This window comes from Apiospora aurea (assembly GCF_038362705.1).
Source record: "Apiospora aurea strain CBS 24483 chromosome Unknown utg000008l_segment0_segment0, whole genome shotgun sequence".
In the NCBI taxonomy this organism is placed as follows: Eukaryota; Fungi; Ascomycota; class Sordariomycetes; order Amphisphaeriales; family Apiosporaceae; genus Apiospora; species Apiospora aurea.
Genome location: NW_027117395.1, coordinates 1,676,801 through 1,702,961, shown reverse-complemented (window position 1 = coordinate 1,702,961; position 26,161 = coordinate 1,676,801). Strand labels below are relative to the sequence as shown.

Here is a 26,161-nt window from a genome sequence, read left to right as displayed (position 1 = left end):
TTGTTTTTACAATGCGATACCATTGCCCCAAATCCATCCCCAAGGACAGTTGACATCGTAGGCCAGTATCCGTGACCAATCCCAAAGTCCAGCGCTCATAATTGCTCAAAATGGGAAAAATGTGATGAATTGCACCTGATAGGGTATAATGGTGCAACCCATAGTGTCGTTCATGTCCGCCCGTCCAGATGCGCAGAAGAAAGCCGGATATGCAGAAAACCATCAACCAATAATAACTCGTGCGCCCTCCTTCCCCAAAACTCCCCTCTCTTTCGGCTTGGGGCTGTGGCCGCGACCCTTTTTGCGCCCAAATATACTAAACACACCACCACCGCTGGAGCTGCTGGTTTTGTCGTCGGGGGCCGTGTTGGCATCCGCCGGCAGCGTCGCGTCTTGCCTCGCCAGTTGTGACCAGCTGCCTGCAGCATCGATTGTCATCTGGATACCACCCGTTGGAGACTGAACTCGCATGCCCGAAGGTTGCGACCTGTGGTGGCCAGCCGCATACGAGTTTGGATACGGCGGCAGTGGAGGAGGCCTGGCCGGTCCTCCGCGCGCTTGACGAGGGTCGTGGGGTCGATTGTGTGCCTCCATGTGTTGTTGGGGTTGCTGTCCTGGACCTGTCTGGTATTGCGAAGGGTTGCCGTTGGTAGGCATGGCAGGTACGGCGGTGTTTACGCTCATCGCTTGCCCATGAGCGTGGGCATTGTCCTCGGTCTGGCCGGCACCGTTATTCGACTCGCCCTCCCCGTTTTGCATTGCAGCAAGTCTATGTCGAGTTAGCAAAGGCTGCGCTATTCATGCAAATGCACAGTTTGACATCAAAAGCAACTCACTTGTTGTACGCCGCCACCGTATAATCAAAGGGGCAGAAGTCGCGTTCAATAGAGCGGTACAGCTCTTCCTCGCGGATTTCCTTCTCGGTTGCATCGTCCTTCAACTTCTCGCGTGGCTTTTGTCTGCGTGCTCTTGCTTCCAAAGGGGCCTCTTCGAGCAGTAACTCTTCGAGATCATATGTGGCATCAAAATTGGTCTTATCCGAAGACGGCACGAAGACGGGTTCTACCTCCTTCCGCTCCAAGGCATCGAAATCAATCATTTGGAAGAACTGGTGCCTAACGAAGCTATCCCAGGTAGCCCCCATCCGTTTGTCCGGGTCGGCTGTCAGAGCGGCCTGGATCGCGTAGAGGCAGGGGAGGGTGACGGGCGGCGAGGTGATGGGCCATTTGGGGCTCGCAGCTTGAATGGTCGCCGATAGACTAGATTCCGAGTTTCCTTCGAAGGGGCGCTGTTGTTGCACACTTGGTTAGTTACTGCCAACATCGGAGACGTACGCATGGGCGGTAGATGACATACTTTGTTGTATATACATTCGTAAAACAAAACACCCAGGGACCACCAATCGGCAGTCACAGTGTAACCTTTGCCGCTATAGACCTCGGGGGCCAAGTATGCCAATGTGCCCGACTTGCTGGTCAGCACCTTGCCTGGTATAACATCTGACGCAACGTTCTGGTAGAAGCTAGTGTTAGTTCCAGTACCCCCCGCATCGGTAGAGTCATGAAGGGTTGAGGGGGCCAAATCTCACAAAATCGGTCAAATGAACATGGCCGTCCGCATCCAGGAGCACGTTGTCGGGTTTGACATCGCGATGTATGATGCCCTGCCCGTGGACGTATCGGAGAGCGCAACCCAGCTCGGCAATCCAAAACCGCACTGCCTCCTCGGTAAAGGTCTTTCTGGAAATGTGAAATCGTAGATCGCCGCCGCTCATCAAATCAACCACCAAGTACCTGTTGTGTCGACTTAGTAAAAGGGCTTCGGGACAAAGGAAGCCAGAGGGGATCCTACATATACTCGATATCCTGGAAACTGTAGCGCAGATTGCAAATAAAGGGATGGTTCACATGCTCGAGCATGCGCCGCTCTCGTATTATATTTCTAACGCTTTCGGATCGAACGACTGTAACCGGATCTCAGCTTTGGTCCGACTATCTCTGTGTCTTTTCTTCTCTCGATCCTGGGCAGGAGGGTGATGGGTTTGTAACGTACCCTCATCCTTACGGATGTATTTCAGGGCAAAGGAGAGCGATGTGTCTTTCCTCTCGACGATTCGAACTTTGCCGAACGCACCACGACCGACGACTCGAAGTAGGCGGAAATGGTTGAGGTTTACTGGTACGATTGAGCTCTGTCAGCTATTGTCTTATTCGACGACGGAGGCAACGCGGGTTGAAGGGGTCCGGAAGGACTGCACAACTAGGAGGGGTTCGTTCACACCTCCACCACGGCCAGGACCTGGGCGGGCGTTGATGGAGATGCGGCGCTGTGAGGGTATGCAATAGATTAAATTGCAATGGGATGGGACGGGGTAATCAATCGGAATGCGGATATCAACATACCTTCGCCGTTGAGGTCAACGGGCTTGCCCTGACTGTTGCCCATGGCTGCATTAAGGGTTGCTCTCCCTCGATGCTGCGGTTTGTCTGGGACGGGTTGTCGGAGAGACTCGAAGATTTGAACAGCGACAGAGGAGAAAGCTGTCAGTCGGTTGTCGGTGACCGGGCTTGGGTTGGGTCGGCCAGGAGGGGCAGGGCAAGGCGGTCGTTGCTCGTTGGGTGTGCTCGATGAATTAAGTTTCGGATCTCGACTCGAGATGTACTGGTATACTTGGGGTATGGTATGGCAGAAAAGGAATAATAGACCCCATCGATATGCCAGTCCACGATGGTAATAAGAATAGTAAGAATAATCCTGCTCGGAGCTCTCAGTCTCGCTGTTGCTCACCCCCCCTTCTTCCTATTCATTCGTTCCTCCCTAGGCTTTCCAGACTTGCACGGTTCTGGAACACTTATGGGGCCCTGATAAAGGATCGACGAGTGACGGCACGCAGACGGAGGTAAAGTAATGCGCTTTTGCACCGTACCTAGTGGCTGATTCCCACGTGCGAGTTGCCTGCTTCAATCAATTGCTACGACTCAGTCAGCTGCTACTGTGTGCAGCGCAGGTAGGTACGGCTGATTATGCTCTTACCAGCCACCACGATAGATTGTGCCAACAGGCAGGCATGCAGATATGTAGGCCTGTAACAATATTCCAAGACGGAATCGATCAATATGTTAGGTACCTATGTAGGCAATGCAGACAGTGCAGTAGTCGTAGGCAAGTAATAACTCGTGAGCGGCTCGCGGGCGTGGGCGGCGATGGGCAGCGTGGGACAAAGCAGGCGAGCACTGGGATTCTGATGGTTGGTTTCTTAAGTAATTGCAGGTCACTATTTTAGCTTAGCGGCCTGCAGATCAGTTCATGGGACACCTAGAACCCAGCCCAGACCCCAGTTAGTTCTCGTTCTCTCTCTCTCTCTTTTTTTTCCTTCTCGACATGGCCCGGGGTTCCATTTCATCATGTGTCCATACCTGCTGTCTGCCTGCCAGGTACTTAACGAGTCGATACGTGCTTGTCCGCTATCCTATCAAGCCCTGATACCTCCGTACACACTCTGCCTCAAACCCGCATTGCTTATTCTTGTCTGATGATCGTGCGCCGTCACAACGGAGATGCGTAGGTAGCGTTTCTTCATGCTGTTGCACTGGCTCCATACATACATACATACATATGTACATACCTCACATCAGTGGTAGGGGCAGGACCCTTGCTATCAAGCGGTCACTGACAACTTGTGTTGAGTTGGTGTCCTGCTATTTCTTATACCGTATCAAATAGGCGGCTATCGGCCGGCATACCTACTTCCTTACCTTACTGCACCTCGATAGCGAGTGTTGCGAATGCTGACACACTGGTCTGGCATGTTCAGCAGTCAGTACAGTCAGTACATATGTAGTAACCAGGGTTCACAAACTCGGGGTTATTGATAGGCATGCATGATGGATGAATCCGTCAGAATGCGATGCTCAGGAGATACCGTCGCGTCGATCAGGGATATGACAATTGTACATTCTGTAGGAAGCTGATTTGGGCTGGGCCTAAGGCCTATGCATGGAAGTATCCCTGCTAGCGATGGTTACAAGTCGCAGGTGGACAAACGATCAAGCCAAGGGGTCCAGCTTCCAGTTCAGCCCAGGGTCACATCGGAGCATACATGCCAGTTTGGGCTTAAACGCCAACAAGCTATCGATTGAATTGAATGTTGGACGGGGCCAGTATACCAACTATCCAAGATCATCTGGTCTCTCTGCTTACCAGCACGACTAGTGGTACTGTAATGTAGGCCGCTTATGTGCAAATCTTCTCATCCCCCTCACGATAGGCCGGCTCAAAAGTGCACAACAGCGCAATACTTGCAATTCGATCCTGGGGTTAAATGTATGCATGCCTAGCCAGCCTCCTAAACCCATCAATCTGAAAGACTCAATAAATTGCCTGCGCGTCGAAGACATCATTGTGCAACGGAAAGGCCCGTTCTTTGATGACTGTGTCGGAACAGGGTTACCGGCATCTTCCGTGCCAATCACTACCGCGTTCACTTGCCCAGGACGGTCCAGGACGATATGACATGCAGTCCTTTGCTGCCATATGATGATGGTGATGATGGCATGCCACGAAGACCCTGTATGTACCAGTATTCGTTTCGACACATCCCGTAGAGTTCGCCGGGGTTTCTTGGGCATGGATCTGTGCGAAAGCTGCCGTACATATTGCGATGCAGTACAGTTTGTTCACGGCATACCGTTGCAAGTCTAGACCTCTCAAGGGAGATGTATATTGGCAAATAAAGTGATATATCTAAAAAGACTTGGTCAAACCTGACCGAGCCCTCAGATCTTGGGGAGGTCTTACCGGTCCGCTTCCACGTGGGAATCCGTGCCTGAATCGGGCAATCTGATGTTTCTCTTTTTTACACAACGGGCCACGATGTGTCGCTCTTGGGGAACACGAGTGTGTGGCAACGCTGGCCGAGAGAAACAAAAGACTGCATTCACCACACTTGGATCCCCAACGGTCTAACGTAAGGTCAGATGTAGGGGCCAATGGGGTACGCCGCAGGCTTGCTCTTGGGTTTGTTTGAGCGTTATTGGAAAGCAAGCCTAAAGTGCTAGGGTTGACTGTGTTTGGCCGACATAGCAGTCAGGACTCCGTAGTGGCCAGCAAGCGGCCGCTACGGTCAGTGCAATCAATCAATACCTAGCGGTGGTTTTCCTCTCATTTTCGGTGGTCGAGGTTTAATTCCAACGACCAACGAACGTCCTTCTCCCCAGGTCTGACCTCCCTGACTACCTTACATAGGTACAGTAACGTCTCGACTAAGAGGCAAGCTGCAACTCTAGGCGACACTAGCCTGCCCTCCAGGGAGAACCTGGCCAATGCTACTTCGAATAGCCGCCAGGAACCTGCAATACCGTTAAAACCTCTCTGGGACGATGCAAGTTGACAGTATCGAACCGTTCCGCAGACGCGTGAAACACGCCGCTATTCTACGATTACGTACTACTACGACGCATCCAAAAAAGAATCCTTGTGCTCCACGTGCCCCAATATCCCAGTCCAGCGGACAAAAATGATGTATTTGCGGTAATCCTTTGAGCCGGCGGAAAATCTCCTTGCGCTAATAAAAGCATTTATTGCGGCATCTGGTTCGGAGCGGTGTGAGCCCAAGCAGAGAGCACGATGGGATGAGCCCTCGGAAAACAGCCGCGTTAGACGACTGGTTCCCGGGCGCATCTCGAGCTCTCGCAAACAGGGCGGCCCCCCAACTTCATATGCGAACTCGAGGTTCTCCAAACAGCACAACTAATGGATGCTGTGGGACACCACGCCCGACTGGTCGATGGGCCTATCCAGTGCAGCAGCAGCAGCAGTAGTAGTAGTGGTAGTAGGTAGGCCGTAGGGAATGATAGGTTGGTTACCTGTCAGCTTGTACGCCAGCACATGCAGGCACGTTTCAGCCAAGCTTAGCGTCATTTCCAGGGCCTCAGCCTTCTGGAAGCTTTCCTGTTTGGGCGGGGGTTTCGAAGGGCCCGAGGTTACATCGCCAGCCCAGCCGAAACACGTCCGCATGCGGACATGCAGCAGATGTGCGGAAAAGGAATTGTTGGATCTCAGCTGCATCAGCTGCAGCCAAAGGCAAGATGCCCGCGAAGGATTCTGGAGCAATTCCAAGGATTCCATGGCATTGCGTCGGTGGCAGGGTGCTGTGGCTGGTTGGTCTGAGGGCTGGCTGGCCTGGGTGGGCGGCAGAGGCTCCTCCTTTTTTTCTTCTGTTTTTTTCTCCAACACACGCTCCCGCCTATCACAGCCCGCCGAATCCCTATCGACCGTTCGGCATGTCCGTGAGGTTAGTCAACATGGGAACGGCAAGGGGCATGCGATGAAGACATGAATACCCACTGGCCCGTGCAGCCAGTGGTCGAAACCTCACAATTCATCATCTCATTCCACATTCATCATCTCATTTTTGTTTATTCTTCGGCAGGTGAGATGCTCTGGTCAACATGGGGCCTGCCTGTCTGTCGGTCAGTTACGAGAATAGCCTTGAAGCTCCAGATGGAAAGTGGCCATGTTGCATGGTCAGAACACAACATCCTGGCAGCCCCGGATGTACCGTTTTTGTTGTGGACCTGTCAGGATGGGCTGCATGCAAGTAAACAATAATACGTGTCTCCCGTCTCTGTATTTTTGGACGCCACCCACTCTGTCGCTTCGACAAGATGCCGTCTGTCTGCCTTTACTGAGTTGAATAGACAGTGTCCGTCAAGGCTTTCTCGATCGCGTGAGATGTGGAAATGAGGTGATTTTGTCATGCTCGGTCCACCCAGACCTGCCTGGCTGCAGCCAGAACTTCCTTTGAAGCAGAAGTATGGCCATAAGAGAATCGGGGGACTGGGTTGCACAGTGACGCGAAGCAGGTGGCTTATTCCTTTGCCGTCCCGTTGCCATCTGGGACTTGGTCAGCCCGACCAGAAAGCTCTTTCATCCTACAACGCTCAAGGAAAGGACGTCACAATGCCTTTATTGCTTCTGCCGGGGCATTTCTGTGCCACCAGCTTTGCTCAAAGACGGGTCAGTACAGCTGGTTGCGAACCACGAAGTATCGTGAACACAATGGCTTTGTGTCGATTCGGAAGAAGCCCCTGGAGACCTTACCTGGGCTGTATTTGAAGGCGGCCGTTGACTTTGGTTCTCATACGCGCGGTGTGTAGAAGTTGAATGCAACCAACATTCCTGTCATCAGTATCAGAATCTGGACAAAGTGAACTCCCAACCCGTCACACCTGCAATACGGGTTTTATTTGTACATAAGTCCCGCCTCCCTCAGAAGAAGAAAAAGCAGGTTTCCTCAAGAATGTGCAGTCTTCTCGGCAGACTTCGCCACTCCCTGGGTGCCGGTGCCGTCGTCGGCGGACCGACCATCCACATACGCGCCCACCGGCGCCGCGTAGGCTTCATGCCGCCGTCCAACGGCGCCCCGGAGCAGGAACCGGAAGCGGGCAGCGCCGTCATGACGACGATTCACGGGTTATCCCAGCGCGAGTGGGAGCCACGTCTTAGGATCTTTACTAATGACTTTCCCCCGTGAAATGATGCGCATGCTAACGGGAACGCTTGGCTGCCGGGGCTCCGTTGTCGAAGACCCCGTTTTGGGACCCATTGTCTATCTCGAAGGCGACCGCCGCTCCATGGTCGGCACTTGGTTAGCCTATGGCCAGGACGGGCCCTGGATAAATTCAGCACGGATCAGAATCCATCGTGCCATAGATCAGGAATGGGGGTTTCAGGATAGGCGCTCTTGGAGGGATCGGTGCCGCTGGATTAGGAAGAGATGAGAGTCAACGGTAAGCTTGGAAACCCCAAAAATGAGGAACACGCGGACTTTACGAGGTAGATCTGAGGACGTCATGTACGTATATTGCGTGAAGGGATGGCGGCATTCTTGTCGAGCCTGATACCAAAGGTATCGTTGTCTAGAATTGTATCGAGGACGACGGGGAGGCAACCTCCTCGCAAGATACATAGATATCATAACTCATCGCCATAGTCACAGATAGAGTCTATCTATTACGTATCCAGGCCTGACCGCCAACTTGCTGCAAGCAATATGCAGGTAATATCTAGAAGGTGACGATAAACATCATGCCATGTCATCAAATGATCTCTGTTCCGTACAGGACGGCATTATATGGCAGGAGCAGCAGTGCTGGCCTGCCATGCCTGCTCCAGGCCGGGTTTCACGATGTCACAACAACAGCAAAGAAAGAGAGAAAAACTAGCAATACCAAGAGGATACCGACTATTGAGCGATAGAGTTCCGAGGTGATTAACGTCGTACGTCTATTACTAAGGAAAGGCCGACGATTGGCGCGGAGTTGCTTGAGCCGCATGGATGGCTTGAAGATTGCAGGCGAAAGTTGCAGCAGTCCGGATCTGCCCGAACGGGACCTCGGGAGTAACACATGGTTGCCCAGATTGACTCGTGCCTTCCTCTCCTGCCAATGCAAGCCAAAAGGAGAGAGAAAGAGAAACAAAGGCAACGAGGGACACAGCAGCAGCAGCAGCAGCAGCAGCAGCAGCAACAGCAACAGCAGTCGGGGCATATTCGAGTAACTCAAAGTCATGGAGCCCCACTGGAGGCAATCCGTTCTCCTCCGCGCTCTTACTTCTCCGCGGTGCTACAACTCCTGCCACGCTACGTCGCTACCTAACCGAACCAGGAAGACGGCTCCTGCGAAAGGCTCGTCCTGATTGGCCCGAGGGGTGTACTTATCTCGACTTTCCGTTATCAACATTGAACAATGGCTCGATTGCCCATGATGCACGGCGAGGAAGGATGTCGCCCTCCAGCATCACACGCAAACCGCATGACACATTGCCTGCATTAGGTACCCGAAATTCCAAGGTGCCGGAGAAGGCAGAAACACTCTCCTCGGGCTTGTACTGTAGCATCCCCGCCGCAGGCAGGGCAAGATCCAAACCACTGCGTCTCTGGCTTCTCGTCCAATAGGATCCAATAGCATCCTCGCAGCCCCCGGCTGTGGTCGCTCGAAGACTATCGGTGTCGCGGAGATGCGCATCTCAAGCTTCGATCCCAGCTTAAAGCTGATATTCGAGTGAATTCCCACTGTAGCATGCAGGTAGATTCCAGCGAGCCATCTCTGCATCTCTTCTCTTACTTCTTTTCCAATGCTGTAACAAAATCACATCCAAATATCATTCGCTTACCCTCCAGTGACAAGTTTGGCTACCAAAGTGGTAACACAGCATCTGTACATTCTCTCTCTCTCTCTCTCTCTCTCTCTCTCTCTCTCTTTCTAATTACTGCTCAGTAAGCTAGCTGGTTGGGTGACACCATATCGACGAGACGTCGTTTTCGCTATTGCTTCTTTGCTAGACCACTCAACATGGCCGTTGGGCCACGAAAGAAGTTGGTCGTCGTCGGGTTGGGCATGGTGGGTATAGCCTTCATGTAAGTCAATACCATAGGCAAAAAGAAAAAGATGTCTCTTTTCAGCTCCATCTAACGATGCCGCCAGAGAGAAAGTACTAAAACTCGATGCACGACCTCGCGAATACGACATAGTAGTCATTGGCGAAGAGCCGCATTTAGCATACAACAGAGTGGGCTTGACGAGTTTCTTCGACCACCGCAAGGTCGAGAACTTATACTTGAACCCGCAAGACTGGGTGCGTCGCCGCCCCCATGCTGCGTTTTGGGAGAGAATGTTGCTGACTGGCCATGCAGTACTCGAAACATGCACCCGAAAACCAACTTGGCTATCACGTTAACACCCTAGTCACATCCATAGATGCGGATGACAAAACAGTAACCTGCCAAAATGGCGATGTCATCTCCTATGACATCCTGGTCTTGGCCACTGGCTCGGATGCTATACTACCCAGGCAAACACCAGGCCACAACGCAAATGGTGTCTTCGTGTACCGGACAATAGAAGACCTGGAGCGGCTCATCGCCTTTGGTGAATCCAAGAAGGGAACCGTCGGGATGGTGGTCGGCGGCGGCCTGTTGGGTCTCGAAGCCGCCAAAGCCATGATGGACCTGGAGTGCTTCTCGAAAGTAAAGCTCATCGAGAGGAACCGCTGGGTCCTGAGCCGACAACTCGATGCCGATGCTGGCGGGCTCGTCATCGAGAAGGTCACAGAACTCGGAGTGGACATCCTGCTCCGAAGGCGCGTTGCCACAATCAAGACCGACGAGGGGAACAATGTGATAGGGGTCACCTTCGAGGACGGAGAGGAGATGGAATGCTCCACAATCTGCTTCGCTATCGGCGTGCACCCGCGCGATAGCCTGGCAAGAACCGCCGGCATCAAGTGCGCCGAGCGCGGAGGGGGTTTCATCGTTGGCGACGACTTGAGCACAAACGTCCCCGATGTCTACGCCATCGGTGAGTGCGCCAGCTGGCACAACCAGACCTTCGGCCTCATCGCCCCCGGCGTGGAGATGGCCGACGTTCTCTCCTTCAACCTCACGCAAGCGAAGCTCCACACGCCTAGAGTCTTTAAACGTCCAGATCTGAGTACAAAGCTCAAGCTGCTCGGTGTCGACGTAGCCAGCTTCGGTGACTTCTTTGCCGACCGTGACGGGCCCAGCTACTTGCCTGCGAGAGCAGCTAGGAGGAAATCGGCAGCCCAGGGGGCTGATAATTCTGCGGCCAGCGGTACCCTGCAACCTACCGTCAAAGCCCTCACTTACAAAGACCCCTTTCAGCATATCTACAAGAAGTACATATTCACAGAGGATGGCAAATACTTGCTTGGCGGCATGATGATCGGCGACACGAGCGACTATATCAGGCTTGTACCTATAGTTAAGAACCAGAAGGAGCTAGACGTACCGCCAGGCCAACTGATCTTGGGCGCTAAGAAGGAAGGCGAGGACGACGGCGCGGATCTCGACGACGACACCCAGATCTGCTCTTGCCACAACGTCACCAAGGGCGATGTGGTCACCAGTGTCAAGGAGGGCACCTGCAAGACCCTGGGCGAGGTCAAGGCCTGCACCAAGGCGGGCACGGGCTGCGGCGGCTGTATGCCGCTGGTGACGACCATCTTCAACAAGACGATGAAGGACATGGGCAACGAAGTAACCAACTACATCTGCGCGCACTTCAGCTACTCCCGCGCCGACCTCTACAACATTGTCAGCGTGAAGGGCCTCAAGACGTTCCCCGAAGTCATGCGCGAGGCGGGCAACGACAAGAACTCGGACGGCTGCGAGGCGTGCAAGCCCACCGTGGGCAGCATCTTCGCCTCCCTCTGGAACCGGCACGTCATGGACACGCCCACCCACGGTTTGCAGGAGACCAACGACCGCTTCCTGGGCAACATCCAGCGCAACGGGACCTTCTCCGTCGTGCCGCGCGTCTCGGCCGGTGAGATCACACCCGAGAAGCTGATCGCCATAGGCCAGGTGGCCAAGGAATACAACCTGTACACCAAGATCACGGGTGGTCAGCGCATCGACATGTTTGGAGCCAAGAAACAGGATCTGATCCCCATATGGACCAAACTTGTAGAGGCTGGCATGGAGAGTGGGCACGCGTACGCCAAGTCCCTGCGGACAGTCAAGAGCTGTGTTGGCACCACGTGGTGCCGCTACGGGATAGGTGACAGTGTCGGCATGGCTGTGAGGCTGGAAGAGCGCTACAAGAGCATCCGCGCCCCGCACAAGATCAAGGGAGGTGTCAGCGGCTGTGTGCGTGAGTGTGCCGAAGCCCAGAACAAAGAGTGAGTTAACCCCCCTTCCCCCTTACCGTCATATCCGCATACGCAACAAGGCACTGACAACGTCACCCTTCTCTCTCTCTCTACAGCTTCGGTCTCATTGCCACAGAAAAAGGCTTCAACATCTTCGTCGCCGGCAACGGCGGCGCCAAGCCCAAACACTCGGAGCTCCTGGCCAAGGACGTGCCGCCGACCGAGGTGATCCCCATCCTTGACCGCTACCTCATGTTCTACATCCGCACGGCCGACAAACTGCAGCGCACCGCCCGCTGGCTCGAGCAGCTGCCCGGCGGCATCCAGTACCTCAAGGAGGTCGTCCTCGAGGACAAGTTGGGCCTCTGTGCATCCCTCGAGGCCCAGATGCGCGAGCTCGTCGACTCCTTCTTCGACGAGTGGGCCGAGGCGATCCGCAACCCGGCCATCGCGGCCAAGTTCAAGCAGTTCGCCAACACGGACGAGACGGCCGACAGCATGGAGGTCGAAAAGGACCGCGAGCAGACGCGGCCCGTCATGTGGGCCAAGGAGCCCGCCAAGGAGGACTTCAAGGGTCTGCGCAGTCGCTGGTCCCAGACGGCCTGGCAGCCCGTCATCGGGGCCTCGTACTTTGCGGGCGCCGACGAGACCCCCAACGGCATCTCGGCCACCATCAAGCGCGGTGACACTCAGCTCGCCCTGTTCCGCGTCCGGGGCCGCTACTACGCCACCCAGCAGATGTGCCCTCACAAGCGTGCCTTTGCCCTGTCAGATGGCCTGATCGGCCAAGAAGTGGTCAACAAGACCACCACCCCCAATGGCGGCGATGGTGATGCTAGTACTCCCACGAAGGAGCCTTGCGGCGACGCCAAGTCTCCCTGGGTCTCGTGCCCCTTCCACAAGCGCAACTTCGACCTCTCGTCGGGCTCCTGCAACAACGACGCCGAGATGTCCATCGCCACCTTCGATGTCGAGGAGCGTGCCGACGCCGCTGGTGGCCCTGCCCAGGTCTACATCAAGCTGCCCCCCGTCGACGAGCTGGACCGCGAGCTCGGTACCGCCCGGTGGATGGTCAAGAAGGGCGAGGCCGGTGCCGGCCAATTCGACGCCCTTGACAAGAGGATCCAGTTCAAGGGCCACCGCGCCAAGAAGCCCGGTGTCAAGCCCCTCGCAGACGACGGCCCTGGTTCCAAGATGGCGTGGAAGAAGCCTATCCAGATCATGGCAGGCGGCGGCGGCGGGTGTGGTGCGGCACCAGACTGGTAGACCAAGAGCACATTACATCATCACGCGCACACGGTTGAAAGGTGAAGGGGTTCTGGATTTGTTCTTTCCTATTTACGTATAAAACGATGTTATGGGTATAAATCAGCATGGCACACAGCAACTTCTAGTTTGGGACATTCAATGCACGGAGGATTGGATAGTATTGTATCGTTTCACTAGACATTTACACATCTGTCATGGCATGGAACATATCACAATACAGGAAACTAGAATCTGACTAAACCAAGTCTCGACCGTGACTGATTCGAGTTGTATCATTCAATGTCCGTGTTATGGAAACGTAATGGGGAAGACCTCGGTCAGGCTTCTCAGAAGATCGAAGATCTCGCACTATAATGGAGCATTTGCTTTGGAATTACAAAAAGTACTTCAATTTGTACAAGAAGGTCAATTGTTTTCTTGTCACTACTGGCAATGAAAAATGTCTCCTGTACTGTTCCCAGTGACACAAGACACCAAAAGAGGTATATCTAACAAACGCCTCGCAAAAGCCTCCGACAGACCCAAAACTGAGTCGATTAATGCATTATCTGAACAGGTCGAAGGTCGAAGCGGCGAAAGAACATGGGGGAATCTGTGAAGTAATGGAGGATGAGAATGACCAAGGCGTATGGTGTATCCGCAAACTCATCTAGGCCACGACGATGGTCCAATACCCTTCAGTTCATTTTTGAGGCTCCCGAGTACTCATTTACATCTCCTCCTCCATGGGAGCCTCCTCCTCGTACTCCTCTTCCTCCTCATCAACACCGGCATCCTGGTACTGCTGGTATTCGCTGACCAAATCATTCATATTGGACTCGGCCTCAGTGAACTCCATCTCGTCCATACCCTCACCAGTGTACCAATGCAAGAAAGCCTTGCGACGGAACATAGCAGTGAACTGCTCACCGACACGCTTGAATAGTTCCTGGATGGCGGTCGAGTTACCAACAAAGGTCGAAGACATCTTAAGGCCGCGAGGAGGAATGGAGCACAGGGCGGTCTGCACGTTGTTGGGGATCCACTCGACAAAGTAGGATGCGTTCTTGTTCTGGACGTTGCGCATCTGGTCCTCGACCTCCTTCATGGAAACCTTGCCACGGCTAGAGAATGTCATGTTAGCGCATGTGTGCATGTCGAGAAGTAGATTTGCCAATGATAAAACTTACAAGATGGCAGAGCAAGTCAGGTAGCGACCGTTGCGGAAATCGGAAGCAGCCATCATGTTCTTGGGGTCGAACATTTGCTGGGTGAGCTCAGGCACGGTGACGGCACGGAAAGAGTGGGCGCCACGGCTGGTCAGGGGAGCAAAGCCGACCATGAAGAAGTGCAGACGAGGGAATGGCACCATGTTGACAGCCAGCTTGCGGAGGTCAGAGTTCAGCTGACCGGGGAAACGCAGACAGGTAGTGACACCGGACATGACGGCGGAAACCAGGTGGTTCAGGTCACCGTATGAGGGGTTGGACAGCTTGAGAGTGCGCATGCAGATATCGTACAGGGCCTCGTTGTCAATGCAGAAGGTCTCGTCGGAGTTCTCGACCAGCTGATGAACGGACAGGGTGGCGTTGTAGGGCTCGACAACGGTATCGGAGACCTTGGGGGAAGGCATGACGGAGAAGGTGGCCATCATGCGGTCGGGGAACTCCTCACGGATCTTGGAGATCAACAGAGTACCCATACCGGCACCAGTACCACCACCCAGGGAGTGGGTGATCTGGAAACCCTGAAGGCAGTCGCAGCCCTCGGCCTCGCGACGGACGACATCCAGGACCTGGTCGACAAGCTCGGCACCCTCGGTGTAATGACCCTTGGCCCAGTTGTTGCCAGCACCGGATTGACCGAAAACGAAGTTGTCGGGGCGGAAAAGCTGGCCGAAAGGACCGGCACGGACGGCGTCCATGGTACCAGGCTCGAGATCGACGAGGACGGCACGGGGAACATACTTGTTGCCGGAAGCCTCGTTGAAGTAGACGCTCATGCGCTCCAACTGGAGCTCAGAGGTACCGTTGTAGCTATCGAACGGAACAGTCAGCGGGAAGCAAGCAAGGCGGCGTTGTACAGGCAAGACTTACACTCCATTGCTGTCGAGACCGTGCTCGCTGGAAATCTGTTGCCTACAAGGGAACACTAGTCAGTATCCTGTGCCCTCCCAAATTGATCGACGTAGATAGGCCGCCTCTGCCAGCCTGTATATGTATCGCATCGAACCGGTTCGAATTCGGGTCGATCAACGGGCAAGAAGAAGGCGAAGTAGATACGCACCAGAAAGCAGCACCGATTTGGTTACCCTGTTGCAAACATGTGAGCCCCGCATTCCCCCAGCGAGAAATTGTGGTGTTGGCAGCAACTTACGCATTGGCCGGTCTGGAGATGAACCTATATCATAGAAAAAAAACCACATGTCAGTTGATGCTCTCCATCTCGTCGGGTGAATGTAATGAGGTCGTGTGTTGCGGATGCTCGCGATATTCGCGCGTGCTTGTCGTTGCAAACACAACAGCAAGGTGGTGGGGTAAAGGGAAGGAAGGGCAATCAAGGGGTCGGTGCCAATCAGATTGACTTTTGGAACGCGTCCAAGGATGGGCAAGTAAGTCAAGACGAGACGAGGGCGAGACAGGGCAGACTTACAATCTCACGCATGATGGGCGATATTATGTCGGAAAGGGTCGAGGAGAAAGGCTGAAGCAGGCAAACCAGGCTAAGACTTGCGAAGAGTAGAGGAGAGAAAAGGTGGAAGTGGTGGTTTGGACCGGGAAAGGTGTGAAGTTGTAGTAGTCGGGTAGCGCTGTTGGGAGATTGTTGATTTTCGGCGGTGAACGGGGGAGGCAGAGGGAGAGAGGGGCCCAGAAAGATTGGAGTCTGTGCTTTTCCTCGTGGCCAGTCAGTTGTCAGTCAGTCAGTCAGCCGTAGGATAACAGAACTGAACAAGCAGGCCCAGGACCTGCTGGTGCTGCTGGTGCTGCTTGGTGCTGGTGCTGCTTGGTGCTTGGTGCTGGACGTGGCGTGGTCGGGGGTTTTTTTTTTTCAGGGGTTGCAGCTTCAGAAAGAGGAACGGTCGCCCTGGCCGGGGCGGCTTGTGCTACCCACAAAACCCTTCGAGCCTTCCCTCTTCCGGCAATGGCCAGCCAATCACTAATTTTGTTCGATTGCTAGCTGGAGCTTGGACCAATCATTACTGGATCCCGTCACCAAGCAATGAGCCGTGCCTCTGGCACTCCCAGACTGGTTCACCAGGCTGCCGGGGGGGGAGACATCGTGACATTTTTCAAACACGCAAAGACTTTGGAAGTGTGCCTACACAAGGTACGTGATGGGCGCTGTTCATCCTCTGTTCCAGGCTTGCAGTCAACCCCAAAATGGGCCTGTTTTGGGCCCTGCTCGGCTGAGCGTCCATAGCCGCATCGGACGGTTTGGCACACTTTGCGTCGGGCGATGGATGGGCCATGGCTCGCTCCTCCAACATGATGAGATCCAGGCTTCAAGCAAGTTGCCGTGTATTGCATGGAAATTAGCACAAGGTTACATGTAATCACGGCCAAAGCACAGATAATCATTCAACCCATTTAATCCTTGAATACCTATGTACTCGGTAAAAATCAATTAAAGACGAAAACCCCTACCTCCGTACATACCTATTGATGTATCTTCTGATAGTTCAAAACCTCCCCTGCCACTGCCTCGGCCTGAAGGTTTTCCTAGCGAGCGACTCGGGTGTTTTCCCCAGGAAAGCACCACCAGTCCACCACCACGAAAGGCCTAAGGCTTTGCGACTTGTGGATAAAGCAGCATACCGCTCGATGCCTAATCCCTACAGTGAAGTAATCAATAGAGCGGCTTGCTTCATATATCTGTCTACATGTATCTAGGCGTGTGCTGTGGGGGACCATTGAGTACATGAATATATTCCACCGGCACAGGATGCTTAATGGCATCATCATCCATCATCACATGAAGGCGAACTTGTACAACTACTCTCAAGGGGCGCATTAAAAGATCACCTTCACCAGGCACAGATATGGGAAACCCGCGCCATTAACTATCAGGTCAAAAGTACATGCTGAGCTATCACGAGTTTTCCATGCAAAGGACGCCAGCGGCAAGCTACGAGCTGCAGTGTGGTCGCTCGACTCATGACCTTTTCCCAAGTGGCAACGCAAAACGCGGAACGTTCTCGTGTGCTAATAAGCTTCAAAATAGACCACACGACGAACAACGTGGCCTTTAGAACGGACTGAACAAACCAACAACAGATGGGGGTTAATAAGCCACTTTCAATTCTGTGGATGGCATACTATATCACAACGCTTGCCTTTTTTTGACACATATACAAGATTCCTAGCTCTCGGCATGGGTGACCCAAAGCCCACGCGATACTTCCAAGCAACCGTCGGGCAAACTGAACACAACCAACACACACACACACACACACACACAGGGCTCGTCTCTGCCACTGCCGGGCGTGGCCAGTTCGCAGAGGAAACCACATCGCAACCTCTCCTGTGCCCAACATTCTCTGTCCGACAACGGGGACATGGCAATCTCATACCTAATGATATGTGAAAACCGAGCAATCCAGGAATACACCGTTCAAATGTGTTGCTGTAGAAGATATGCATGTGCCAAGGCGCCATCACACCAACTAGGTATAACAAACGACTACTAGCTAATAGCGACAAGATATGTAAAATGGTGTCGGGGATTCGTGAAGGGATTGGAAGAAGCTCTAGCAAGGCCAATTAAACGCCGGTCCTTTCTTTGGGTGCAACAGGGAAAACACAAGTAGTTGGCTCCATGCAGCCAACAATATCCGGATAACCATGCCGTTCCATTCCAGTCGTTAAAAAAAGATAACAGGATAAAAGAAAAGTAAAACACGGTACTCCATAGCGCCGCCCAGAAATATGACATGATGCTGTTTGCGCCAGAGTATGTTGTGCAATAGATACATAGTATGAGATGATTGGGGTCGTGATGAAATCCGTAGAGCGAACCAGGAACATATAGGCGGTATCCTTAGGTAAGCCACCACATGCAACCACAGTTGCTCATGTCTTTTCCGACATCGCGAGCCTCAATGGAGTGGCCAAGGTACTTCTCGATATCGCGTCTCCTAATTCGCCGGGAGGGGTTGGAGTTGGAATTGGACCCTGAACTGGACGTTCGCTCATCTTCAATGATGGATACCTCCACATAGTTGCCCTCCTTGTCCTTCACCGGCTCCGCGCCTTGTCCGTTTGCTAGGATGTTGTACTGCCTGCAAAAGGGCGTACGACCCCTTCCGTCTGCCACCCGACGTTCTTCGAGTTTGACAACACGAGGATACGAAGACTTGTTCGAGGTAGGCGTGGTGGCCTGGAAGGGGTTCGTGGGCGTTGATGTCGGGGTGACAGTTGTGGTAGACACGATAGGTGATGGCGTGAGCATTCTCTCATCGCCGCCTGCGTATGCAGTGGGTGGGTAACCGGGCATGATCAGATTCTCACCCGGGCCGGCATAAGGACCTGTGTAACTAGCACTTGGAGTCTGTATAGGAGCACTGGATGAGGAACTGCCGGTCACAATCGGGTTACGGCTGCTGTTCTGGGAAGCATAGATGAAGGTTTCCAAAAGGGTACCTCCCCAATGACAAATCCATGGTTTGTCTCCTGGGTGCGCCACGCCCTTCCGCTTGAATTGGTCACTGAAATCAGCAGCCTTGCGGCCTCGCTTGAATCTGGGGCTGTCGGTGCTTTCAGAAGTTGGCATCGCGGCAGATATCGAGGCCGTCGTTGTTGGGAAAAGCTCCTCGGGGATAATGACTGTCTTGTTATATGGCAGTTCAAAAGCCCATGCCGGTCCTCGCCCAGGCTCGTTCGTGTCGTTCACCAGAATCAACTGCACGTCCTGAATAGACGGGGGCTGCATGCCGTACGTGAACACACTGTTCGCCAACGTCAGAGAGCTGTTGTAGCTCAAGCTTGCCGCATACTGTGAAGTAGCTGGCTCATCATCCAATGCTTTGATAGTCAAAGTTAGCTGGGAGAAGATGATGTTACAGTTCCATGCTTGAGCCTGGGTAGTATCGTTAAAACAGGTGCTCGGGGAACGGTCCAAGGACAGAGGCAGAGTGTAGTCTCCAGTAGCCAAAGGTGCAAGACCGGATGGGAATGTAGGCCATGGCACGAGGTCAAGTGTCACAGATGGTGTAGTATCACTGCCACGTGGGATTAGTAACCAAACGTCATGTTATGTCAGAACCATATATGACTTACCTGCTAGCTGGTGGGCTGGGTGGAGGTCTTTGATGTTTACCGCCAAAGAAGGTACCCAAAATCGCTCCTAGGACGATGGCGAGCATGACGAGAACGATGGCTGTCAAGGCGATTGCCCAGCACGGGACAACTCCCCATACTTTCCTCTTAGCTGCCTTTTGCCAGTCGTTCAGTTTCTCCTTCTCGTTGGTAATACTCATTGCAGCAGTATTGATGTCGTGATGGCTGACATCAGTTTGGAAACTCCTCATTGACTGCCTTGACAAGGGCGAGTTGGCACCGTTGGTATGTAAGTCCTCCGTTGAGGCAAACTCGGGGTTCCGTGTTGCAAGTCCCAATCCCCCAGCACCTGGTATGGAGCTGCTTGGCGCGTGCCTTGGTGATTGGGGCTGGGGTTGGGGTTGAGGAGTTGATGTAACAGAGACTGGGGCTGGCGCAGGCGTGGTTGACTCCAACGCAACAGCCTTTCTCAGATACGCCTCTTCTGGGTATCTTGTGTAAGGAGGTAGTTGTTCCGTATGCCCATCCGGCCCAATCATGTCAGCAATCTCTTCCCCGTCCGGACCAATTCGCCGTTGGTACTGATCCGCCGCGCCCGGAAACCCAACAGGTATCGGTGCTGGCGTTATCCGGTCCTCGGTCGTTTCAACCCCAGGCACCGTGTTTTGAGGATACATCTGATAAGGGTGCGTTGGACCACGCGGGCCGTGGTAGGACGATACCTCGGAGACGGCAGCGGTCGATGCCGTGGTTACACTGGCCGTCCTTTGAAGACGGACATTTTGGGGGTACATCTGATAAGGGAATGAAGGGCCCGACGGACCCTCATAGGGACTCTCCGGTCGCACAGCACCCGACGTCGACGTCGACGCGCTTGACGTCCTCATCAGCGCCGGGGAGGGTGCATGTGTGGGCCCGGTCGCCCCATCATGCCGTAATGTCAAGGAGTCGTGTTGCCGATGAGGTTTGGTGATGCTCGAGGGCCGCGGCGGCGGACTGGAGGTAGGAGCTGGGCCCAGATGTGATGATGGGGGTTGTGGGTTCGCGTAATGATTCTGGCTAATCTCGGTCGGTCGGAACCCATCAGAAATCCCCGCCGCCTCCAGATCGTAATCATCATCGTCATCCAGCGCGGATGAGGTCGAAACCCGTACCGACGTCCGGACGGACCCTGAACGGTCCAGGTCGGACGCCTTGTTGTTGTCGTTGTTTTTTGAGCCGCTCATCGCGTCGGATGTTGTTGGGGTCAAGTAGTTGAATTGAAGGAATGCTGCTTTCACAGCATGGGGCTGCACTGCAGCATCGAATGAGCAATTGAAAGACGATGAAACGAGCTTGTCGATTGAAGGGGTTGTCGTGCTGCCGATTGAAGATACGCTGGAGCCGGTCCTGGCCTGTCCAGAATTGGACTCGTCGTCGTGTTGGGAGATTCACTCGAATTGACCACTCTATCCTTCGCCTGTTCGCAAATCGAAAGTTGGTTTCGTGAGTTGTTTTTTGGTGTGCAGAGGAAGATGTTTGACAGGAAGGGGAAAGCCAGGAACAGCAGAGTGGCAGTGCTGAACGTGCGAGCAGCCAGATGGACCTCAGTCATCAGCGAGAGGGTGTGTGCCGGTGCGAGAATAGTGGGCTTGGGTCGGGTGGACTGGGCTCGAGTGCGTGGTGCTGGACTGGCTGGCTGGCTGGCTGGGGGGGCGCTTGTCCCTCCCACTACAAGTACGGTATCCTGACCTTGGGACTAAACCACCCCCGGCGGGACTGAACAGCCGTGGTGACTGACTGGACTGGACAACTGGACTCGGGCTGGGGACTTGGGACTGCACGATTGGAACGACTGAACTGAGCACATTTGCACAGAAAGTGGGAAGATGGGGTACTGGGAAGCAGGAGGCGGACCATTCAAAACCAGGGACGGCTGGTCTCCTGGAGTGGTTTCGGACTTGGTGCTTGGGGTTTGGGGGGAGAGGAGAAGAACATTGAAGCGAAGAGCCCGCAGTGTGCCCGCGTGCGCGCGCGCCGCAGCAGCTTGTTTCCCAGTCCCGTTGCGCTGCTACTCTCCCTCAGGTCGCGAGGTGAGGTGCCAGTGCTCATTGGTGGGCGCAGCTTTTCGGTTGAGTGGTAGGAACTAAGGAGCTAAGGAGGAAGGAGGAACGAGGAACAAGCCTAAGCACCTAAGGGTTCCTTGCAACTCTCACCCACCCCTGGCGCCTTGGAACGTGAACCCTGGAATCGTGCGAATGCGTCGATCTTTCCCAGTTTACCCATCCGCTACAGTGTACTATTCAAGCCAATCATGTGTTGCTTAGCCTGTACGGTCTGAGAGTTTCGATTAGACTTTCCGACTATAAACTCCAATTCTCCCTTGTTTTGTTGCACCGCAGACGCGCAAGGGGAAAAAGGGAGAAGGTTTGCTCTCAGACTCTCTCTCTGCTTTTGTGCTCTTGGTGCGAAGCCCGATCGAGGCCGCTCGATGGACTGTTGCAATCCAAAACAAACACCATCCGGCTTGTGGGCTTTGGTCGCCCCAACCGCCATCGCCCAACTGTGGGTACCAGAGGGTGTACCGGCAGTGGTACAACTAGTTGAGGGCATACCGCATATTGGAGACTCAAGTACAGTAAGTAAGGTCTAGGGCATAGTAACCTTGTAGGCAGACAGATCGAACCGGGATCGAGAGGGAAAAAGCCCAGCATTCATTCGTCTATGTTACGGTATATGTGTGTCTACATAGTTGTTATGTTCGACACTCGTAAGGGCAGGGTTCCAAGACCTTCCCAAGGGTGAAAATACTTACTCGGCGGGTGTCCGCGTTACACGGCCCCTGAAGGATTTGTTACCAGGTTTATTGCGGGGCCTGCAGAGTAATCAGGAGTAAGAAAAAAAAACATATACCTGGCTATAGGTAGATTGTTTCCCTCTGTCACCTGCGGCTAGTTCTTCTCTGTTTCTGTTTTGCTTCCCGTGCTGCTCTTACCACCACTGTTTGCAGTTTGCGGCAATAAACCTTTCCGCCAGACGCCTTTTTCGGCTGGAGCGGCATGGTCTAGCCAGGGTCTTGGCATCCTCTTCGAACAACAGCAACACCAAGCCAACAGCAGCTAGCCCCATCGTGCAGTGCACCTGCATGCAACGCCCAGTTTGACAAGAGAGGGAGAGAGAGAGAGAGAGAGTAAACAATCATGAGTGTCGGCATGGAGTAATCTGGGTGTCGGCGCCGAAAAACAAGCCAGCACCGGCAGGGAGAGAGAGAGGGGAGAGATTGGTCGGCCATGGGGAGACGCTGTCACACGTCTTTGAACCTGAACCTGAACGAGAAACCCCGATCGGTATTGAGACGGAATGTTCCATTGTGGTCCCCCTCGTACCCGTCTCACCACATCAATCATGGATGAGCTCATAGTAGACTGTAATTATTGCATATCGACTTATTCGCCTTCACCGATGATACGGTATTATATGGCCCCCCTCACAGCCCGTCTTAGGGTGGTAGTTGGTCATCATAGAGGCAAGCTATCACCGACGATTCCTCTTTTTAGCCTACGGCAGGTGGAGCTTTGCCTCGCCAGCCTTCCAGGTACTGCCGACAACTCACCCGGTCTGCTACTTCGCTGTCACGATTGGGAACAAGAATCGGTGAAAGTATCTGCTTGCCTCGCATGCCAGCTGAGGAAGGACCGGTTAGTAGGTGAGCGTATTCTTGCAAAGCGCCCTCCGTTTCGCTTGGGAAATGTCGATTCGTGATCGACCGAGATCTTGGCGATCTCTTCTCCAGATTGTTCCCTGCGGTTGCTCCGACGAGAACAAGAATTGCGATACTATTGTGGCCATCTAATGTAACTCGCTACCTACCAAAGTCGGTCGAACCGTTGGCTTATTGTGGCTGGTCATTGGTAGCTTAACACGCTGGGCGGGTCACTCGGTTAAAGTCGATGTATTCTGGAGTCGCAATCGTTGTTCGCCGTCTCTCCTCTTGCTTGCAGAGTGGGAAATGCTGTGTGAGCCAAACGGGCATCGCTCACATGCACGCGCATAACAGGAGAAATCCAAAATGGGGTGGCCTGGACCGGTGAAGTGACGGGGAAGCTGAAACTCAATGTCTGAGCTTTGAAGAATATGGGCTCTGGGGATTACCATCGTTGCCCCGGCAGGGCACCGGCCGGAGCAGAAGGTCGGACGAAGCGTAGGATGGCAGAGGTGGTGCATGTGTGGCAGACAGCGGCATCAAATGCAACATCGAACTGCAAACGGTACCCGACACCCTCTTCGACTCTGTACCTACCAAAAACGTGGTTCATTTGGGAACACCGGACTTGAATGTTGAACTTGAGGGAAAATATGAGCCACACTCTTTCCAGGAAACTCCACCAATCATGAAAGGTCGGCAGTTGACGGGTACCAGACCTCGTGCTTGTCCGAGCTCGGGGACCCGGTAGGTACATCTATGTACCTAATGAGGTGGTTGATATCTGCATCGGAAGTGGAAGATGGTCTCACGACTCGGCAACACTCACCAAGGAAGGAGGGAGAAACAAAGCCAGCAACTCCAAGGAAACTCGACGTCATCGCTACACTACCACGCACACATAAACACACAGACACGGCCAGCATGGCAGGAACGCACAGCGTTTCGACCAGGTATCCCTGAATGCTCAAGGGCCCTGAGTTCCGCAGGCCGGCCCAGCTCCACTTGGCGAAGCACGGCGAAGAAAATTTGAGCCTCAAATTCCATACCAGCCGATAGCCGGCGGTCACGCATGTACTACAAGTACATCCATTCTCTTTGGAAAATGCTCTCGAGTTGATCGCGGTGGGACTTTGTACTGGTGTACATACATACTTGTCTTCGCCGATCACGAAGGGCTGCATACATCCAACGTCGATAGTAGCGGATACCGTGGCATCTAATACTTGTATGAACGCTGCCGAGCTGCCGACCGACAAAAATGCAAAAAGTCTGCCAGAAAATTCCAATTCTCGTGGGCGGAGAGAGGCGGGGAGGAGGTAAGGGTCCATACAGAACTTGAGAGCAAAACGTGCGACCAGCATGTTGCTGGAGGAACTGGAGTCATCCAGATAGCCGTGCCCATGCAGCGACTGATAGTAAGCTTGTCAATCACTCACTCCCAAACGCCCGGGAATTCGGTGCTCGGGACTATTAAACCTACAGCACTTCTTCACACACCGAGTAAGGATATAGGCGGCACGACAAGAACCAACCCAACGCCATAGCACAGATGCATCGCCAGTGTCTGACGATAGTGGGGCGGTTTACCATTTGCCACAGCCTCAGCTGCCAGCTATCAATGGAGCCTCAGACATAGGGGCTCTGTTAGGTGAGATGTAGGCAGCCATATATATTACTCCTGTCAACGGCCAAGTGTCGACGAGATGCTCCAAGACGAAGTTGACCCCTTTGGTGGATCAGCCCTGGTTAGGAAACGGTGGTTCCATTGTAGATTGTAATCTGGTGCAGTAGTTGCTTGATACCGAAATGATGTTGAGCCGCTCTGGGGTATATGGTATATGTAGGTAGGTAGTGATGAAAGGCAAGTGTACTTCATCGAATCGGCGGTGATGCTCTATAATGCACAGTCGGATGACATTGTCATATTTTTGAATCTGCGTCAGCCGTGCTGCTGTCCTTCTCTGTAATGTGAGAAGTAGTTCCCAACTCGCCCGCGAGCCCATCGAGAAAGTCCCCAGCCAGCTTCTGTGCCCTCTTCTCGCCAATCTTGCGCCTCCGCTCCTCGATCTCCCTCTTCCTCTTCTCCTTCTCGGCTTCCCTCTCGCGCCGTACGCGTTCCGTAGTCTCGCGCTCGGCAGCCAGGCTGTCCATCTCCTTCTGGCGACTCTCCTTGTCCTTGCTGAAGTGGAAGAAGCCGACGCCCTTGTTGCGGATCTCGGCATTGCCGTCGTAGTGCGTGTCGTCGGGCGGCGTGGGCTCCCGGTCGCGCTTTGCCGCCAGCTCCTCCATCTTATCCCACGTCTCGTCCTCGGGGTTGAACGCGTGGCTCTGGATCGAGTCGCCGTAAATCACTTTTTCGGGGGCCCGCGGCCGCGCGCTCATGCGGTCGAGCTCCTCGGCGCCTAGCGCCCTCCGCTGTTCCCGCCGCTGCTGCCGCTCATACTCGGCACGGGTCCCGCGTCGCGTGCGCCCAAAGTCGTCTTTGTATTCGATTATCTCGTCGTCTGCTGGATCATGGCTCTCAGAGTCCGACGACTCGCTGTCTACATCTGGGTAGCCGTCGTCCTGGTCCGCGGGATTCCTCAGCGCCCACTTGGCATCGAAATCCACTAGAGGCGCTGTCTCGCCCTCTTTGGCAATGTAATCTCCCCGTTTCATGGCTGTGTATAGGCGGGCTTTCTCTTGCATCTTGCGCCGCGCCCGCGCAAAGTCATGCTTCTCTTCTTCGGTACCCTGGACATCTTTGAGATTGATGGGTTTACCAGAGGCGGGACCTTCCTTTGAATCTGAAGCTGGAGTTTGTTTCCGTTTCGCTTTCACGTTGAATAGGTCGTCGTTCTTTTTGGAAGTGCGTAAGCGGCCGGACGCGGAAGAAGCTGCTGGTGCACCAGAAGAAGGCGTCGAGAGGAGGGACGTAAGCTGTGAGGTGAATGCCAGCGAGCTTGAAAGAGGGATCTCTTTCTTTTGTCGCTTAGCAGGCCTTTGGCCATATAGATGCGGGTCCTGGGGCATAGTAGTAGTTGGTGAGGGCGCCGGGGGTTAAAGCATCAAGTCTTGGAGGCTGAAGTCAATGTTCTTCTTGGACGGTTCTATTTGACGCGACTGTATGACGTGGGCTGGTAGTGGACATTTGACGTTGTACATCATGAAGTATGTAGGTACCTCCAGTGAACAACCCCACTACTTTTTAAGCTCCAGGCGTCCCCTAAATCCAGCTGTTGCCCCGCGATCGGCCAGCGACATAAGGAAATATACTCATACAACCCCACGCTCACTGGGAGAA

The 26,161-nt window shown here is 53.8% G+C and overlaps 6 protein-coding genes across 6 annotated transcripts; 2 read left to right on the top strand and 4 right to left on the bottom strand.

Annotated features, from left to right (window-relative positions):
* Positions 1 to 222: 222 nt before the first annotated feature.
* On the bottom strand, positions 223 to 2,445 carry PG986_011989 (uncharacterized protein; the record flags this gene model as incomplete). The annotated part of the gene is made up of 7 exons (XM_066848211.1): positions 223 to 769; positions 837 to 1,288; positions 1,357 to 1,512; positions 1,589 to 1,793; positions 1,852 to 1,963; positions 2,053 to 2,175; positions 2,403 to 2,445. The coding sequence occupies 7 exons, from the start codon at positions 2,443 to 2,445 to the stop codon at positions 223 to 225; spliced, it is 1,638 nt and encodes a 545-aa protein (XP_066694907.1).
* A 4,855-nt stretch (positions 2,446 to 7,300) lies between these two features.
* On the top strand, positions 7,301 to 7,534 carry PG986_011988 (uncharacterized protein; the record flags this gene model as incomplete). The annotated part of the gene is made up of 1 exon (XM_066848210.1): positions 7,301 to 7,534. One exon carries the CDS (start codon positions 7,301 to 7,303, stop codon positions 7,532 to 7,534), a length of 234 nt encoding a protein of 77 aa, XP_066694906.1.
* A 1,819-nt stretch (positions 7,535 to 9,353) lies between these two features.
* Positions 9,354 to 12,936, top strand: PG986_011987 (nitrite reductase; the record flags this gene model as incomplete). The annotated part of the gene is made up of 4 exons (XM_066848209.1): positions 9,354 to 9,418; positions 9,486 to 9,636; positions 9,695 to 11,700; positions 11,787 to 12,936. 4 exons carry the CDS (start codon positions 9,354 to 9,356, stop codon positions 12,934 to 12,936), a joined length of 3,372 nt encoding a protein of 1,123 aa, XP_066694905.1.
* A 712-nt stretch (positions 12,937 to 13,648) lies between these two features.
* PG986_011986 (beta-tubulin) lies at positions 13,649 to 15,582 on the bottom strand (the record flags this gene model as incomplete). The annotated part of the gene is made up of 6 exons (XM_066848208.1): positions 13,649 to 14,042; positions 14,109 to 14,954; positions 15,015 to 15,056; positions 15,205 to 15,230; positions 15,295 to 15,318; positions 15,571 to 15,582. The coding sequence occupies 6 exons, from the start codon at positions 15,580 to 15,582 to the stop codon at positions 13,649 to 13,651; spliced, it is 1,344 nt and encodes a 447-aa protein (XP_066694904.1).
* Positions 15,583 to 17,955: 2,373 nt separating this feature from the next.
* PG986_011985 (Glucan 4-alpha-glucosidase) lies at positions 17,956 to 20,419 on the bottom strand (the record flags this gene model as incomplete). The annotated part of the gene is made up of 2 exons (XM_066848207.1): positions 17,956 to 19,135; positions 19,194 to 20,419. The coding sequence occupies 2 exons, from the start codon at positions 20,417 to 20,419 to the stop codon at positions 17,956 to 17,958; spliced, it is 2,406 nt and encodes an 801-aa protein (XP_066694903.1).
* A 4,379-nt stretch (positions 20,420 to 24,798) lies between these two features.
* Positions 24,799 to 25,890, bottom strand: PG986_011984 (uncharacterized protein; the record flags this gene model as incomplete). Its single annotated transcript, XM_066848206.1, has 1 exon — positions 24,799 to 25,890. The coding sequence occupies one exon, from the start codon at positions 25,888 to 25,890 to the stop codon at positions 24,799 to 24,801; it is 1,092 nt and encodes a 363-aa protein (XP_066694902.1).
* Positions 25,891 to 26,161: the final 271 nt, after the last annotated feature.